This window comes from Pyxicephalus adspersus, chromosome 2 (genome assembly GCF_032062135.1).
Source record: "Pyxicephalus adspersus chromosome 2, UCB_Pads_2.0, whole genome shotgun sequence".
In the NCBI taxonomy this organism is placed as follows: domain Eukaryota; kingdom Metazoa; phylum Chordata; class Amphibia; order Anura; family Pyxicephalidae; genus Pyxicephalus; species Pyxicephalus adspersus.
The window spans coordinates 150,471,704-150,491,718 of NC_092859.1; the positions used below are offsets into that span (position 1 = coordinate 150,471,704).

The 20,015-nt window shown below is 40.1% G+C and overlaps 1 protein-coding gene across 1 annotated transcript; it reads right to left on the reverse strand.

Annotated features, from left to right (window-relative positions):
• Positions 1-7,727: 7,727 nt before the first annotated feature.
• On the reverse strand, positions 7,728-11,300 carry ZNF703 (zinc finger protein 703). Its single transcript, XM_072402776.1, has 2 exons — positions 11,022-11,300; positions 7,728-9,586 (listed from the first exon to the last, which is right to left on the reverse strand). The coding sequence occupies exons 1-2, from the start codon at positions 11,229-11,231 to the stop codon at positions 8,192-8,194; spliced, it is 1,605 nt and encodes a 534-aa protein (XP_072258877.1). The 5' UTR covers positions 11,232-11,300; the 3' UTR covers positions 7,728-8,191.
• Positions 11,301-20,015: the final 8,715 nt, after the last annotated feature.

Genomic DNA, 20,015 nt, shown 5'->3' on the forward strand with positions numbered 1-20,015 from the left:
CTTATTCTGTATGTTTGCACAGTACCACTTCTCTTGTCATGCACCCTGAGTGTTATTCTCAGTATCTTGTCCTAATCTGTATGTATGGATACTGCACAGTACCACTTCTCTTGTCCTGTACCCCGGGGTAATTCTCAGTATCTATTGTTAATCTGTATGTATCAACGCTGCACAGTAGCACTTCTCTTGCTTTTTACTCTGGGTAATTCTAGGTGTCCTTCGCTCTTCTTAAGCTACAGACACACGTGCAATGGTTCTCATCCAATATTCGGCTCAGGGCTGATATCAGATGAGAATCTTGCGTGTGTACAGCGCTCGTCCGTCAGCCGAATGACCATCCTGGCGGATCAACGGATGATAAACGTTTGTGATGCAAGGGAAGGTCATTGTCGTTGGAAAGGATTGTGAAAGATCCTTTCCAACGACAATTATTGCATGTGTGTATGTAACCTCTGTTTGCAAAGACAACGAGCAGAAGAATTGTACCATATGCTACACGTCAGCAGTCATCTTGCTTAGCTCAATTTTTTAGCTCATATAGAGTTCATAGGGGAAAGGTGCGTCATTAAAACCACATCTATTGAAGCCACATCCAGGAGATTCTGTTACTGGCGGCACACTAAGATTTTTGTATTTCTCCCTGCCCCACAAAAATTAAGGAGAAAAACTGTATATAGTGAATTCTGTAGTGAAAATGAAGTGAGAGTTGTCTTGGGTTACTGCACTTACCCTTCAGGGTCCCCTCTCCCAGTCATATCTATTTTATTTAAAAAATTCATACCTAACCCCAGTGACTTTCAGCTTCCCCTCTGGAAGTCATGCAGCCCTTTCTTGCAGCTGGCAGTGTACCCCTTGCACATACTTAACAGATTTCCTATTTGTTTCATTGGAAGACCTGTCAATATATGAACTTTTGTACAAATTATTGAAGAGTTCTTATTCTTAAAGCGGAACTAAAAAAATGTCAAAAATAGGGAGCAGGCCAATTCAACAGTTTGAGGACCCTCAAAAAAGATTTTGTGGTCCAATATCAAACTAGTTAAAGATATTGAATGATATCTTGGCTCTGTGTGAACCTTTTTCTGTATTTACTGTATATATGTGTATGATCAAACTGTTTTGTATGGCAAATGCAACAAAATTTGTCCACGAGATCTGTGAACGGATGTACAATTAATGATATACTAAATATAAGTTTTCTGTTTTTGTGCAAAAAACCCTGCTCTCTTTACTCTTATTGATCTGTTCGTGAAGATGTGGTTACCAACGAAGGAGCGAGGAAAGGTGAATTTAGTTAAAAAATTGAAAAAAAACAAAACAAGCATCTTATTAAAAAGGAATAGACTGCAGAGATGGAGACATATTATTGCCCCTGTACAAAGCATTGGTCAGACCACATCTGGAATATGCAGTCCAGTTTTGGGCACCAGTTCACACAAAGGACATTGTGGAATTGGAGAGAGTGCAGAGAAAGGCAACTAAACTAATAAAAGGAATGGAGGAGCTCAGCTATGAGGAGAGATTAGCTGAACTGAATCTATTCTCCCTTGAGAAGAGACGTATAAGGGGGGATATGATCACCCTGTATAAATATATAAATGGTCCATATAGAGAACTCTCTTCCCAATTATCCACTTTAAGGCCATTACAAAGGACAAGGGGGCGCTCTTTGCATTTGGAGGAAAAGAAGTTTATTCTCTGGATAAGGAAGGGATTCTTCACTGTAAACTAAAAATGTTGAATCGGCTCCCTCAGGAAGTAGTTTCAGCAACTACTAAAGATTACTTAGAAAAATCTGGATGATTTCTAGAAGCACAGAATATAGCTGGGGATTAAAGCTTTAAAGTAAAGATAACAGAGACTGTTGAACCAGGGAATCCCGGGAACATCTGATTGCCTCATGGAATCCGGAAGGAATTTTTTTCCCCTGTTGGAGCAAAATGTGCCAAGGTTTTTTTTTGCCTTCCTCTGGATCAACTATGTTTATAGGGTTTTTATTTGGCATATGTTTATTTCCCTAGTGGTTGAACCTGATGGAATTTTTCAACCTGGCTACCTATGTTAATTAATCTTATTGCAGAAGAGACATTGCCTGTCCTGTCTGCGAAAAAAAACCTGCCTGCTATTTTTTTTTTTCATCAATAATTTTCTAAGAATAAGAACTCTATAGTGAATAGGCTGTGGGTTAAAGAATTGTTTTCTGTCCATAGAGACCAATGACTCTTTCAGGTCATATATCAGGAGTATGGATCCTGCAGAACAAAGAATGTATTAATCTAGGAAATTGGAAACAACCTAGGAAACAAAAATAAATTGTTTTTTTCTATTTGAACAGTATGCCTCCAAGCAGATGTGAAATCATTTAGGTATTGTTGTCCGGCTTATTAATATCAACAGAAATATTTTTTTAATTTGTTTTATATTGTGACACTGATTTATAGTGTAATTTGGACCAGAATCAGCCCACAGATATTCACCTTTCACCTTGTTATTAGATCACTGTGTTTTCGCTTAGATTTCCATTTGGCTGTTATTAGGTAATTTAGGTCCCACCCAACAATGACCTTCTACCCCTAAAACATATCAGCGGAGTGCCTCTCCTGTGCTCAGTGTCCTGTCACTTCTCAGTATGTTCTGATCTTTCTGCAGAGAGTGAGCCCCAGGCTTTTTCAACCAGTCAATTTCACACATGGAAGGCTTTGTCTATCTTAATCAAGTTGTTTTAGAGATCAAAGTAGCTCATAAACCAGCACATCCCTGTAACTAAACAGTTTATCCCCCAACTGGCTCTACATATAGCCGGCTAATTCAACCATTTCATAACCCAAACTGTCCTGATAAACAAGAGATTTGGCTTTCTCAGTGTACTTACCTGACTCCATGTGGAAGAATCCAACACATGTACATAGGATCAGCTCATTTCCACAAGGCCTAGAAGGAATATTTCAGTTTTGTGTTGGTTAGGAATTTTCACTGACTTCTTATATATGGCCAATGGTCTCAAAGCATGCTCTGTCTTGCTACATATGAGTTTATGCAAGGCTGATTTTAAGGGGGCAAACTGGATAATTGCCCACATTCCAGTTGACAGAATCGTAGGAAATAATATATATTTGCTAAAGGGCTCATGTTGTCTGGGTGTATCTACCTTTTAATATTACCCCATAAAAATTCTATTATTATTATGACCTGGTATAGTGCCAATATTTTATGCAAGGTTTTGAAGAGTCCATGGTCATGTCAATATCTGTCCCATACTCTGATACCCCTACCATAGTCTAAGGTTATTTGTTAGGGGAAAGCCAATGAACCTACAAGTATGTTATTATTGTTGTGGGAGGAAAACAGAATTCCCACAAGAAAGCCACACATATTCAGGAAGAACATACAGACTCCATGTAGATAGACCACTGGGATTGGATCCTAGTACTGGAAGGTAAGAGTGGCAGCCATTGGGGTACCATTCCTCCATATGGGAAATATTTATAAAAAAAGTCTAACTATCTAACTTATGGTTAGCAGAAGTACAGGCAGATAAATTACCCCCATTTATGTATTTATTATAAAATTTTAAAAGTATTTTTTTAATAGTCTCATGCTATAATTCTTCAAAGAAGAAGTCTGGGAAGAGGTATTACAGTAAGGCCTGCTTCTGGCATGCTTCAGACATGGGCATCTGAAACACTGCCAAATCTTTCCATTGAAACCAGTCAGCAAGGCTCTATGGATGTTTCAGCTTTGGATTTGTCCATTGGATATACATTGAGTGCCTTGCAATAATGTGTTTATAGTGCATTCCAATGTATGTTGTGATTTTGGTGTGTTGAAGCCTTAAGCTTCTAGAGCCTTAGCCTAAAACCTAGTCTTCACTGCTTGATGCATGCTTGAAACATTTTAAAAGCTTCAACCTTTTCGAAGCCCCTAAAACTGCAAAATCTTTTTACTAAAAGCAACCAGAGAAGACTTTATTAATGTTTTACCATGAGGGGACCCTGGAAATAATGCCAAGGTTTACAAGAAACCCCTGCAAAAATGGCTATATCCACAGCTCACAGTACATTAGTGTGGTGGTCAATGAAGAATTCCTCTTACATTGCTGGCCATTGGGAAGAATGTCGCTCTTATCTAAAAATCCTTGGGTTAAGTTCAAATGACCTGAGAAGCACAAACTGCTCATTGCTCAAGGAACCTATACCAACCTCTGGTGGAACCCTGGTTGGGTGACACTGAGTCTCCATGCATCCTTCAGCTTGACATCACTTTCCATGCAACTTATTGTTTTACCTTATGCCGAAGCCATGTTGTCCCGTGTTGCCCTATGTATTTCTACAATTGAAGTAAAGTATTTGGTGATCCAACCAACCCTGTAAACCTAACACAACATTATCTTTGCAATATTATATTCTGGAAAATATCTATGAACAATGTAGCCTATCTGTGGATAGGTAACTCAGAATTAATCAGCCCTGCATAAATGAAGAAAAGACTTGACCTTAACTGATACCATGTTCTAGTTACCTAAATTGGTGTAAAATGTGCCTTTGTAATGCCCATGGTTGTCTTTCTGTTACATCTTTGATTGTTTTTCCTGGTGCAACCCAGTTTGGGTACCCATTGAAAAGCAGTGCAAAAACAAGGTTGGGCTACTTCACTACCAATAAAATCATTGGCACCTTGAGTTTTATGGCTGGTTGTTGGAGTAGAGCCACCACCGCACCCACTAGCTTTAATTGTACACAGAATGGAGGGGTTTTCCACTAAAAGGAAACACGCAAAAACTCTTTTAGCAAAGATTCCCAAAACTTTTTGTCATAATGAGACAAAGGTTGGTCCCAAATATCCACAATAGAAGCAGCCACTAGAGGCTGAAGTAGTTAGCTGAATTGTAGTTATTTCAAGATCTCCCTGAATCCTCTGGGGTTCAAATATGCAATTAAAACTTCCTTTTGGCCATTAGGGCTCCCATCCACACTCATAGGTCATTAGGAAGGTGTGAGAAGGGGACAAGCCAACTCTTAGCAGCCCAGTGATGAAATTTGCACAATTTGGGACTAAAAGATCCCAAGGCAATCAAAAGAATTTCTCTAGAAAGTGCAGGCATTGCATTGTAGTCATGCATTTAGAGCAGTCATACCTTAGAGTCCATACAAGCCTCTGTTAAGTGGTCAGTTCACCCCCTTTTTTAATTGTAATTCATTTGCAGACATTAGAACATCAGAAAAGGTTTTATTCACCCTGAGGTGTATGTATTTGGACCTATTTCATCCTTCCCCATAGATAAAGAATGACCATTAATTGCAGGGTATAAACTGATCAAGTGATATGCGTTTCGTCAATTGCTTTTTCGTATGACAGTTAACACTGCGTCCTGTTACTACCCAACTGTAGCCTGCCCCTAAAAATCCTATAGTACACTTTAATTACCCTCTTTGATGGTATTCCAGCATAACCAATTTCATTACAAATAATAAGATTTCTTCTGATTTTAAAAATGGTGTTAAAAGTCCTTCCAGGCAGTCTGCACCAAATGCCAAGTATAGTTTTGTATATTTGGCTCCATGTGAGCAGACAGCCCTGCCACTGCTGCCAAGATCTTTGATTGGTAGTTGTGACATATTAATCTTTGAAGAGTGGATCTGACAGACTACAAGTCTGTGCATTGAATCACGTCCATTTACTTCCATTGACACGCTACAAGCAAAACCAACTCACCCAATATGTTATTTTTATGACACCTAAGTAACTGTAAACGTCTTTCCTGTAATACAATATGCTCAATATATCTTAAATTGGATGCAATGGGATTTGCAAAGCGAGAATATATATTTTTTTTATTAACATTGATGTCTGTTAGGAGTAATATCATTTAAGAACGACCAGAACAGACAGTTTTCCTGAAAATATCTGTACGTAGGAGTAGCAGAATTTGCATGTGCATTAGAATTGCAATTAATTTGCCATCTACTTCAGTTCCAGTAAGAAAAAGAAGGAAAATTTCTCGACACAATGGTGTAATGTGGACAATTAAATAGGTGTTATGTAACAAATATTGTTATAGGAAAAGAAAATGAAAGGCAAGATACAATGTATCCGTTTTGATCGTTGTTCCAGTTCTTTTATAACATTTTTTTTTTTAAATAATTAGTATATATATATATATATATATATATATATTTAAAATGATTGCCTAATAAATGACTATTTTTTTCTATTAGATAAATACATAAATATCAGTTTACCCCAGATCACATGGACACACAGCGCTGCCTATGTAGATCATCCAGAAGCAGCGATTTGCAATCTCATATACTTATATTTGCATTATGAGACAAGCAGGAATGATTATTGCTATTTGTTGGTCACATCATTTATTTAAAAAATTAACTTTACCAAAAAAAGTCCCAATAAGAAGGGATATTCGAATGCTTTCTCCATGTATACAAATCTGCAATTGTAACAAAGACTTTTATTAACCCTCAAACTATATTCTATTTATACTTTTTTGAACCTTAACATTTTAAACATCCCGTTCAGTCCTGTTATGACTTTTATCTCAAATAAATCTCCAGCTTTTCAGTTCTTTCTTGACTTATCCTTAATTTCAAAAATAATATTTTAAAAAGGAAGAAAAGTATAACCTGAAGACATTTCATTTAGAGGTGATGCCAAAATGGGTCTGCAGCATGACGCAGTCTTTTAAGCTGCTATCACAGGCTTTGTTGGACATGTCATTTAAAATGACCATAGGAATCATTTTTATATTGTTGGTAACACATCTTGGTAATATAGAGATTTAAATTATTGCTATGAGAACATAAAAATTCAATTTATAAAGGGAAAACCATGCAATACCTAATTTGTAATTTTATATGGCAGGTCAGTTTTCAATTCTTTTTGTAGTTTAGAATCCTTCCCTCCACCTATTGTGTTCAACTTCCCCCTTTCTTTTAGATTACAAGATCCTTCTGGCAGGGTCCTCCACTCTTCCTGCGACATTGTTTGTATCTCTCTGTCTTTTACTACCAATATTTAAAGTACCAAGCCGAGTAATATGTTGGCACTATATAAATGCAGTATAATAATAATAATGTATGGACAGGATCTCCGTAGACTCAATACAATGGGATGCGAGGTGTTTCACTCTACACATCCTTTCTTCCACAAAAGCGTTATACACATCTTTGTTAAAATAAAAGGAACCACAGATCAGAACTTTTTGCGTGTTTCTCTAAATTATATTTACTAGATGAATTCATGAGCAAGTTCCAACATCAATGAAAATGGAAATGGTAAAATAAGTAATCCAAAAATGTATGTGTTTCAATAAATGAATCTGCACGGTAAATATAGAAAGGTCACGGTGATGCTGAGAAAAGCTTATCTATAAAAGGCTACTGATTTGTATTCTCTATAGATTGTGTTCAGATCTTTTGCTGTGCAGGCAATGATTGCAATACTGCTAATTACCAGCAGATGGCGGCAGATCTCCAACCTGCGACCACTGCACACGGCTTCATTATTAAAACCATAAACAATCTTTAAATATTTTTTGTTATAACAAAACCATTGTTTATTGTAATCAATACATTCCAGATATTGTACTTGTGAATGCTTTGGCATTGAGTTCTCTTCAGTGTAATCAGCAACCCATGTGAAGATCATTTTTAGTACAGCAAAATAAAATAAAATAAAAAAATGAATGGAAATTAAAAAAAAAACACAAAGTGAATATTTAAGTTGTCATTTATTAAACAAAATAAGTTTTGCCAAATTTGGATAGCCACCAACGCATTTGTCTCCATTCCTTTCTCTCTACTCCCACCCGCACCCTCTATGGCGTGAACACATTACAAAAAATACACTTCTTTAGAGCTGTACAAAATTAAGGAGGAGGTTGCACTTTTTTTTGTTAACCTCCTTTAAAGGGTAAAGAAAAGAAAAGGACGTTAAATAAGCGATGAATATCATGCAAAACTGCACAAAGAAAAAAAGAAGGGAGGGAAAAAAACAGGAAAAGAAGGCCAAATGGAAGACAAACTGATAATGCAAAAGAATTGTTTGGAGGGGGGGGGGGCACAGAATGTTTGCATACCATTGGATTTGTTGGTTTGTAAATAATGCACTTAATATTCCCAGCTTGAAGCTAACATACAGTAAATAAATATACAGTCTATGAGTCAGGGAATTCTATTTACTGGTATCCTAGCGCTGAAGCTGACGTTAACCTCTGTCCATATAGAGCGTATGGGGAGTAGTAAGATCCTGCCGGTAATGAGGGGACTGGGAGACCACTGGGCGTTGTTAGTGGGCTTTTTCCATACGGGTGATACCTGTTTAGTCCCAAGGTATGTGGACTCCTTAAAGACAGAGACCCTGGCAGTGTGTTAGGACTTCCAGGCCCTGTTGGAGGGAGATGAAGGTGGCAGGAAGCAGCAGACCCCAAACCAGATGTAGGGTAACCAGCCAAAAGTTTTTCAGCCCCAGACAAGGCTGTGTGAGTCCGTAAGTGGGCAAGGAGTTCTTCTGACGTGGCAAATCTTTTGTCACAAGGTCCACTGGCAGACACCCAGTTGCATATGTGAGGGACTGGGTCATTTGGTAGCATAAAGCCGTACGTATACAGAGGATGGCCGGACAAGGAAGGGGTGACGCTGGAAGACAATGTAGTGTGCACTGAATGGAGAGGGTGGCTGGGGTAGACTAGAGGGTATCCAGACTTCAGGGCAGATGGATCATGCACACAGGTGGAGCAGCTGCTAGAGCCGAGGTGTGAGGCATTGTGGTAGCTCAGGCAATAGGGGTCCCTGCATAATCCTTGCATGAAAGATGGAGGAGAGGCTCCGGTCAGTGGACTGGAGCTGGGTGGTTTCCCCGGCAAACCTAAAGTCCCAGGTAGCTGATTACCAACCAGGCTCGTTTTGGTGTGATCCAACCCAGGGACAAACTGTGATGGGTACCCAGCATAGGCACCCACTATGGATCCATGATATCCAATGCCAGATGGTGGAAGGGGGAAGACTGAGTGTCCAGGTTTGTAAGGAGATACCGGGGCCACGTGGCCAGATCCAAGGGACGGCGGCTCAGATTTGCTGCTGGGGGTAACGTCCCCACTTTGGCTGGACTCTGCACTGGAGTTGCTGATACTGGCTCTGGTAAGGGTGGGGTTGGCTTGAGACACCTCTGCACTAACTTTGATGGCTTCTGGTTCTTTTTTCTCTTGTCCATCAACATTTTTAGATTCACAGTGCTGTCCAGGGGAGCTCACCCTTGACGAGGGAGATGCCGAATGTGGAGGAAAAGGTTGACAAGAACCGCTAGGCACCCTAAATCCTGCCTTGTCCGCACTGCTACCATTTGAAGATCCGCTTTCCTTTCTCGACTCTCCTCCCTTAGAGTAGGGTTTGAAGCTTGACTTGTCTTCCAACGGAGCTTCTCCCAGTTTCATGGAAGAGCTACGGCTGCTTTCCTTTTCGCTGTGGCTGCTGGAAGTCACAGAGTTCAGCTTAGATGAAGGAGGGGGATCAGGCTTTCCGATCTGAGAACAGGTCTGAGCCAGCAGGGCCAATGGACTTTTCTTTGCGTCCAGCTAGAGGTAAGAAAAAGAATACGGTCATTAATAGGAGCAAATAAAGCATACAAAAGTAAGCATACAATGTGACCAATGTAGAACATACAATGATACCTACATAAAGCACACAATGGACCCTATATGGTGCAAACAGTTTTTTTAAACTTTTTATTCTTTAAATCTGAAATCACATTCAAAAAATGATCTTCCTCTATCCAGAATTACCACCTCTTTTCTAGTTATCCAATCGCCTTACGCTAATTACATAAAGTTCACGATTTTCCACAAATTTCAGACACGTAATTATCTAACAAACTGTAAATCAACAAAACTCTAAAACACCAGTTGCAAAGATAATTCTATCTGATATACATCGGTTGTCCTCTTATTCCCAACCAGAACGGGGCACACAAGGCGAAAATAACGGCCGCCTTCACCAGCCCAACAAAGAACGTTTAAAGTGACGAAACGGGTTGACAGCAAAGCAGACGACCGTATTACTTTAACCGTCCGCAGAATAAAATTGAGATTTCGGCTGACAAATACAGAAACCCAGAGCCTGAGAAAACCTAAAACACATTGATTAAACCGCTCCTCTTTCTTTTTTTTTTTTTCTTCCTCCTTTGCTGCTATTCAACAGAGCCCAGCTATTATTTTCAGGCTATAAATCTCCTGAAACTTTATCATTAGGGACTGCCATGGGATGATTAATGACAGGGGCTCTGAACTGACTAGGAGGGAGGAGGAGGAGAAGGGGGGCTGGTATGAGGGGAAAGGGGGGGTGGAGGAAAAGGAACCCAAATCAAGATAAAAAAAATATAATTTAATTAGAAAGTGCCTGGAAATAAAAATACAATATTGCAGAAAAATAACTTTAAGGGCTAATCAGACACCAGCAGATAAAACCTGGCCTGAAAAAGGCAAAATTGTTCGACTTTTCTATCTTTTTGTATCTTGTAGATTGTTAAATGGTTTTAGAACAAGGCTTGTATTGATCAGCAGCCTGTTCTATGAAATGACAGAGCACTAAATCATGTGAGTGAAGGAAGGTCAGCGCTACAAGAACACATCGCTACACAATACATCGGATCTGCAATCTCTGTGCGTAAAAAGGCGCAGAGCGCAAAAAGGAGAAATCCCAAAAGTAAGACACAAAAGGGCAAAATGAGAGCAAACAGAGCACTCCTTGGGAAAAGAAAAGGCTGCCTCAAACATGACTGGGTGTGGACATTAGAGATTTCTTATCTGATCACCAATACAACCCCATCCATGGTATGGAGAGGTGCCCCCATGCAATCATCACCCAAACTACATAGCCAGCAATGGCACCCAAGACCAGCGATCTCTGCACAGCTTGCACCCTCCAGATGGGTGCAATCCATAGGACATCCACCAAGAGACATAGATCCTAGGGTGATCCTAGGGGGGTCCAGGGCTCACAACTCCCTCTTACCTCTATAGGGCTGACAGGAGTGGAGGAAAGAGGCTGCAGGTACTCCGGGTGCAGCAAGTGTCCTGTGTGTGCAGTCAGCATTTTCAGCACCCTGATGGGCAGTCTATTCGCCTGGCGCAAAGGGTGACTGGGTGCCAGAGAGGGCAATGATGCTGGAGGAGTCGGGCAGCTCGCTGAGTCGGTGCTAGATCCAAGGGGAGAACAGTTCATTTGGAGGGGGGGACGTCCAGGGTGGAGAGGTTCGCCTTGTGCTCCCTTCCCTCCAGCTGGCTGCAAGGCTCTGCCTGCTAAACCCAACCCAGCTCTCTCAACACCACTTCAAAGGCTTGTGCAGGGGCGACCAATCACAGAGCTGATGGGTGGGGAAAGCGGCGTGGCTTGTGCGTGCAGGAGGGCTAGATGAAGGTTAACCCTGCAGGTGCTGCAGGAGTGAATCTGTAGGCACAGCAGGATTCATTCAGCAGCTATAGATAAACTGATCACTCCATTCATTATCAGGAATCCCAGTATGGCTACGTGCAATGATTATCGAACGATTACTCACAACAATCGTATATTATTATTACACAGTATTTATATAGCGCCATCATATTACACAGCGCTGTACAAAGTCCATAGTCATGTCACTAGCTGTCCCTCAAAGAGACTCACAATCTAATGTCCCTACCATAGTCATTAATACAGTCTAAGGTCAATTTTGGGGAAGCCAACTGCATGTTTGAGGAAACCCACACACACACACACAGAACTGGCAAACTCCATGCAGATAATGTCCTGGCTGAGATTTGAACCTGGGACCCAGCACTGCAAAGGCCAGAGTGCTAACCATGCTGCAGTTATGTGTGTGTGTGTGAGATTGTTCAAATATGATCCACTAATAGTGTACACATGCTAGATACGATCCTTTGAACGATGCAGGAAGTGACATGTACTAGAGAAAGTGTACTGCAGAACCATCTACGATCACTGAACGACCGTACACACAATACATAGCGAACGATCATCGCCCAATCAGATCCGTCGTTCATTTACAGCGACAATCCTCGTTCATTGGTGTGGTTGGCCAGTCATTGTGCACTTTTTTTGTTAACGATTATCAGATGATCGGTCGTTAATCGTTCGTTTCAAACAACAATTATTGCACGTGTGTACGTAGCCTATATGCAATATGTTACTTTAGGAGACAGCTCATTACATAGACAGCAATTACCATACAAAGCTCTGACTCTTTAGGATCTGATTATCACAGATCAGATTTTCTCAACCTTTTTACTCCAGAGGGACAAACCCCTAAAATATTGAAGGGGTCCCCTGCTGAAAATACTTGCCGGAATGTTAGCCCGATCTCTCATTAATGCTCCCTTCTGCTTTGTACAAAAATCCTAAAAAAACATTCACAAGTAAATAAATAAAACATTCACAATAATAAACCAAAAAGTGCACACTAAAAGAATTGCGGAAATTGCAGAATACATTAGCAGTCAATGAGCTATTACATTGGCGGTAAGTGAAAAATTGGAGTGGCGACAATGAATCGCCAATGCTGCCTGTTGAAGGAACATCTAGCAACTTCAGGAGGAACCCCAAATCCCCCAAGGGGTTTATTGGAACCCCAGCTGAGAAAGGCTCAAATGGTTTAATATTTTATACTAGCTATACGCTATGCAATATTTTCAATCGATTAGACACAATACTAGGCAAAAAATTGCTTTCACATTGATTGCAATTTAGGCAGAACGTCCATCAAACGTTAATCATATTTATCTGTTTTTTTTTTCTGCTGATTAACCAACATATTGAACTTGAAATCACTTTTTGCATCACAATCGGTCTTAAGCCGTCCATCACAGACACTTTTTTTTTTTGATTCTATTTAATGGTGAGATCAATAAGTAATACAGATCATTTATTGAACAAGTGGATGGTATATTGTGTAGGCAAAGAATTTATATATTGATTGTTATATCAAACTAAAAATAACATTGATAAAAATAACAGAGTATACAAATTTGTTCCAGATACAGAAAAGGCGAATCCAAACTCTCTCTCTCTCTCTCTCTCTCTCCACCCCTAATCATGGCTCATGGTGGGCATCAGGCTGATCCTGGCAATGGCGGAACTCACACCCCCCTTGAGCACAGCGTCCTATACTCTCGGAAGTGTATAGACAGGGTTATTATTATTATTATTAATAAACAGTATTTATAAAGTGTCAACTCAGAAGCACAACTAAAAGACAGGACACAACTAAATATAGCATTGTCACCCCATTGCAGTACTACAATGTTTTGGGAAAAGTTCAAACTGCATCCAGAAAAGTCTGAAATACATATCAACATATAACACAGATTAGCCCATGCGTTTTACCCTAATGCTGTGTCCTGAGTGTCATGCCATAGTAGCGTGCATCATACCACAATGGACTATAACACACGTGGTTATAGTGTGGGCAGCACAAAGTCCCAGGTTCAAATCTTAGCTGGGACACTATCTGCATGGAGTTTGCAGGTTCTCCCTATGTTCTTTGTAGTTTTCCTCCCACTTTCCAATAAACATGCATTTAGATAACTTGACTTCCCCCAGAATTTGTCCATAGGCTGTGTTAATGACATATGACTATGGTAGGTACATTAGATTATGAGCCCGTTTGACTTTGTACGTGCTGTGTAATATGTTGGCGCTATATAAATGCATTTTTGTGTGCTCTGCCCTGCGTTAAGCAGTCCATTTAAAATAAATAAGCTGACATACACAATGCATGTTAGCCTGCTTTATTGTGTGTTAACACACGCATGTTATCGCACAGAGCTAGTCAGCAAATTTCAGCTCATCTATAATTCATCAATAAAATATTGAAAGCTTAGAAACTAAAGGAAGCAATGAAACATAAACTCACTCTGCATGCCTATGCTGAGCTACTCAGTGATTATGAATCTTCCTTGGAAGAATAAAATGTTTCCTAATATTCTGGGAATGTTTTTCCTTCCTCAACAATGTAACCAAAGCACTGCTGATCAATGGAGCTGTGATGCCGCCTGTGATCACTAGAGGGCGCCGCTAATGTTCATCTAACCTGAAGGTGCAGCTCTGCTAAGGAGTTTAGCAGGTCACATCTTGATGAGCTCATGGCAAGATAAAAAGTAATAAAGTACCATTGTTTGAATTATTTAAAGGTCTGCTACTAGTGCAGGGGTCAGATTCTTTATCAGTAATTACATGTGATAAATGACTGCAGGCCTGTGTTATCAGAAGAGGTGAATGTTATTTTCTTGTCTCATTTATCTTCTAAATATTGCTAGGGTACCACTCTGCTTTTTTTGGAAGAAACCATAATATTGTCCAAGATCCTTTGATGCCACAGATATGACATATAAATTCCTTGCTGTCCACAGATTAGGAGTCGCTAAGATCTGAGAAATGTATTATTGCATGATACATAAGCCATATTGGCATACAAATCTTAATCATCTGTTACCAGTAATGACCGTTTGATATTATGTATGGTGGGAGACAAATAAAAAGTGTTCAAGTGTCTTTTTATGCTGCATGTTTGTTCAATGAGCAATCACAAATAAATAAAAATGAAAAACTGTCCGCAATATTTGCCCAGATATTGCAAGGGGCATTCCATATACAGAAGAGGATCAGTGCCTGTATATGAATCTATCACTAATACAGACTCAAATGCAAGATTTTTATCATTTGTGACTTGGATGGAATTCTAATGTCTGTATAGGGCTCCATTGACGCTGCGTCAGATCCTTAATACCAGCCTATGTAGTCCCTGCAGTGGGGAAACTCCTGCATATCCCCTCCTATCTCCATAGAACAGACTGCTCAGCAGTAACCAAACAAGCTCCTGCATAATTAGTCCATCAGAAAAAGTCACTAATAATGTTTTGGATCGTCTGTATGGGCCTTAAAGCAGAGCTAAACTTGGGTTGGTGGAGGTGAGATTTTGCCATACTCAGCAATAGCCATAATCCTTCTTTTCTTCTCTGATTTCACTGTATTCTATCCTTCAATGACCTATTATGACTCCTCACTCAAAACCCCATCACACACACAGACCTTTCTAGGGCTGCCCCCATTCTCTGGAATGGTCGCCCTCGTCCTATTCGTTTTGCTCCTACTGCAATTTAAAAGATTACTCAAACCCATTTTTTCAAACTCACTACCCATCTTATTCTGTCTCCTAAACCCTAACTACTTCCCACCATTCCATATCTCCCCTCCTGTTGTGTGTTACTTCCCTCACCTCTTAGATTGTAAGCTGGTCTGGACATGGTTCAAAAGGTTTCAGTTCTTTCTCCATCTGTAGATCCATATTGATGAACATATGAGATCACTGGGCCTCCACATTTTCCATTTGTGAATCCAAAGAGCCCAGAATAATATTTACAAGTTTGAGATACAAAACTATCTTAAAGTTCTCTATTGCTATAGTAGTCAACCTATTGAGTGATGTCTTCATGTCTCCTATGAAGTGTCAGTACCAGACTCTTCCTTACAAACAGCATACTGTAATAAAAAATTTGTATATCATAATGAATATTTGGCGCTCTTTATGAACCCCTTCAGTCCAGTGTGCAAGTTACATTACAAAGAACATTAGGACCCCATGCTACAATTGACAAACAAATGTCTCTCCACCCATTGTTTTTGGAGAAATTTCCTATGATCTAGCCAGCCCTTGGGCCAGTTCACACCTTTGTAGCTTAGATGTGTATTTTATGTACATTGTGCTTTAGGTGCCTCTTACATGTGTTATCATTGAATTGTAGGTAATGAGTGTTTACATGAAAACTCATCAAGGATCCAGCAAGCAGATTTTCGTTTTAATGGAAATTATCTTAATTACAAAGGTGTGAATTGGCCTTTTGAATAACAAATCCTATTCTATTAACTACAAATACAGGTAACAAATATCAGTGAATGAATGCTGCTTCCCTACTTTCTAGATTGTAAGCTCTGGGCAGGGTCCTCTCCTCCTCCTGTATCACTGTCTGGATCTGTCTGTCATTTGCAACCCCTATTTAATGTACAGCGCTGCGTACTATATTGGTGCTATTTAAATACTTTTTATTAATATTAATTTTAATAATAATAATTAGCAAGTATGCACAGCATATGCCACCCACCTACCTTTTTTTACTCACCTACTCACCCTGCACCAAAGATAGGCTGAGGAACCTGTGCACCAGAAGCAGGCAAAACTACTTTGCATGTCTCCTTTGCCAAAAACCCCTACTTGCTGGTGACTTTTTGTATTTTATTTTATTCTTTAAACATGTGCTCAAAATAAAATTAAAGTCAGGGTAAAAGATCGCCAGAACCCTAGTATGATATCCCTATTTAATGTACAGCGCTGCGTAATATGTTGGCGCTATATAAATCCTGTTTAATAATAATAATCATAATAATAATAATATGATATCAGAACAATGTCCTTGACTTGCATCATCTGCATGTACAAGACATCTTCCCACAGTTAATTTTTGGCCATGGAGGGTTCTTTGTTGGGTGGATCCGTATTTTGTGTTCATTGTCCAGAGGCCACAGAACAGAGAGTCAGCAAAATTAGAATTTTTTATTTCTAAAGTATCCAAAAACACTAAAAGCAGTCAAAGATAAAATGTTTTTACTTCCATTTATTCTGTTTTTCTTGGCAGTCTTGGCATGTTGCAGTGGTTTCCAGTTGTTTTCTTCAATGCTACTTTCCTGATCTGATTGTGAAGGGGTTTTCAGACATGTCAAAAATTTCAGTTGCAGCTACCAGAGGAAGACTCAGACTGGTGGCTTGTACTTCCTTAATATAAATCCGCCCTGCTGCCTACCAATGGTGGGTAACACAGCCACAAGGGAAAGTGGTGGCTGCTAGCAGCTTCTGTCCTGGGCCCTAGAGACATAGCCCTAAGTTGCTGTGGCTGTAAGTGACCCACATGAGCTGGATGGACCTTCTTCCAGGTTCAGCCTCTTCGATTGGGCTGCCGCAGCCACCATGGCCATATATTACAAATTAGCATTTTTTTATATTGCTGCCTACAGGGATCTTTATATGTTTGGATTGGCCAAAATCTTTGTTAGGGCCTCCATGGGAGCGAGGGGGAACAGTAAGCAAATACACCCTACCACAACTTTTCTTGATTCAAGTTTATTCTACCCTAGGGTAAGTCGGCCATGGAATTCCTGAAGATGATAGGGATTGGATAGCATACATACCCTACCCAACCTGATTGCAAAGAAGCTCTTCGGGGCAGGGTCCTCTCCTCCTGTATCACTGTCTGTATTAGTCTGTCATTTGCAATCCCTATTTAATGTACAGCGCTGCGTAATATGTTGGCGCTATATAAATCCTGTTTAATAATAATAATAATAATAATAATAACCGTAGACCTTGTCTGTGTGCAGCCTTTAAAGGGCTGGTGGAAGACGCCCTTCAAACACCTCCATCACAAGCTCACCGGGGGAAAACAAACCTAATCTGATAAAAAGCTCTTACAGTTGATCAGATCACTTCTCAACCCAACACACCTTGGCCACTGTTGTCTGCTGGTCCTCTATAGACATTAGATCAACTCCCAGGTTGAGCATGTCATTTAGTATTTCGTTTGGTCAACATAACTGAATGGACTGGATCAAAACCAAATGTATAAACTGCAATAAGTAGAAATAACCTTATACTAAGCATAGTAAAACCTTGATGCATAACAAATGACCAAACCTAATATAATTTAAAGACCTTTATGTCCCCAAGGAATGCAACCTAAATTGTTGGTCATTAAAATATATTACTTTTCCCATCCTCTCATGTATTACGCCATGGCTACGTGCTCAGTTAATCGCTTCCCAAAATATTGATGCCATATAAATACATAAAAATAATAATAGTACTATCTCTACCATTTCATTTAGCAGCTGGCATGGTGCTACAACTTTTAACTCTTTCCCCGAGATCTGGAGCAGATTGTAAACTCATAAATCTCCTTGTCACATCAGATTAGTAAATGGGATTGGACTTTTGGTTTATTGCACCTCAATTATAAACAATTCCTTTTATTGTTACATGTCAAGACAGAACAGCACCGTGAGTTTAAACCCCAGCGTGTTTCGTTAGCTAAGGACATAATTCACAGGAATTTTAGCCAGAAGCTGCTGTAACAGCGGCAGTGCTAATAATATACAGGTTGTAAATTCTCAGAGAGAGCTGGCTCAGTTCTGTGACATGTATACATTAATTGTATACAGGGTGTCCAGTCCTGCGTAAACACTGCAGGCCCACTGATTTAGGACTGAGATCTGGACACTCTTAGGAAAAGGAGACAGCTGCACAGCCTTGGTCACTGAAAGCTGACAGAACACTTTTGATTTAGGTGATTTGTACATTTTGTACAAGGTTTGATTTTGTACAATGAAAAAGCAGCTTGTAAATTTGCCGGTGCCACATGGTGAAATAATGGACAGAGAACTGGATCAGCTCAGAATTTTCAAGTACTAGTGTAATCCAATCTGTGCATGAGCTATGTATGTATTTTTGGTACGGCACCATGGAAGATGATGGCACTATATAAATAATAAATAAAATAATGATTTTATTTAGCAAAAGGAACACAGATCATAGGCCTTCATGGCTCTTCTTTGACCACTTACGCCATCATGTTAGTTATCGGATTCTTTACTTTACACACTGTCTAGCCAAAAAAGTCCTCAAGTCTTTGGGGGGGCAGGGTTATAACCTGGGGTGCCTGTGGGGGCAGTGGTATGATCTGGGGTGTCTGTGAGGGCAGTGGTATAAGCTGGGGTGGCCGTGGGTCAGTGGTATGATCTGGGGTGCCTGTGGGGCCTTGTTATGATCTGGGGTGCTTGTGGGGCAGTGTTATAATTTGGGATGCTTGTGGGCCAGTGTTATAATCTGTGGTGCTTGTGGAGCAGTGTTATGATCTGGGATGCTTGTGGAGCAGTGTTATGATCTGGGATGCTTGTGGAGCAGTGCTATGATCTGGAGTGTGTGTGGGGCAGTGTTATGACCTGGGGTACCTGTGGGGGCAGTGCTATGATCTGGGGGGCCTGTGGGAGCAGTGTTATGATTTGGGATGCCTGTGGAGCAGTGGTATGATCTGCGGTGTCTTTGGGGCAGTGTTATGATCTGGGGTGCCTGTTGGGGCAGTGTTATGATCCAGGAGGCCTGTGGGGGCAGTGTTATGAACTGGGGTACTTGTAGGGCAGTGGTATGATCTGGGGTGCCTGTTGGGGCCGTGTTATGATCCAGGAGGCCTGTGGGGGCAGTGTTATGATCTGGGGTACTTGTGGGAGCAGTGTTATGATCTGGGGTACCTGTGGGGGCAGTGGTATGATCTGGGACTGTTTCAATTGGTCAGGTCTAGATTTAGCAATGTTGTGTGTTCAACTGACCAACTGAATATACTGAACGATGAGGTTTTTCCATCAATGGATTTTTTTTTCTTCCCTGTTGGCACAGACAAATTTTAAGATGACAAAGCTAGGATTTATCTGGTTCAAATTTGTGTAGTTCAGGGAGCATGGGACATCATTGTCACACATGGACTGGCCACCACCAGACTTTTACCCCAATGGCAATTTTTCATCATCAATACAAAGTAATGGTGAGAAATAAATGCAGGTTTGGATAGAAATAAATGTTGTGACATTGCATCAGCCTATAGAGACAATACCACAGGGAGTACATGCAATAGCCATAACTAAAGTTGGTCCAACAAAATATTTTGGGCCACCGATTTCACTCACTTGCATATGAATAGCTAGGTGCATTCTATGTGGCTGTATGTTTGTATACAGAATACTGTAATATAATAATAGTATATTATAAAGAATATTTGGCACACATTTAAAAACCCTGAAATTAAAAAAGACTTGGTTCAGCGTGTTAGCTCTTCATTAGCCCCTTCAGTCCAGTGTGCAAGTTACATTACAAAGAACATTAGGACCCCATGCAACAATTGACAAACAAATGTC

Bases quoted from the DNA above. Each gene is read 5' to 3' on its own strand.
- ZNF703 (XM_072402776.1), bottom strand. From the start codon at position 11,231: ATGAACTGTTCTCCCCTTGGATCTAGCACCGACTCAGCGAGCTGCCCG. The intron at 9,587-11,021 runs GTAAGAGGGAGT...TCTTACCTCTAG, and splicing joins CTCCTGTCAGCCCTATAGAG to CTGGACGCAAAGAAAAGTCC.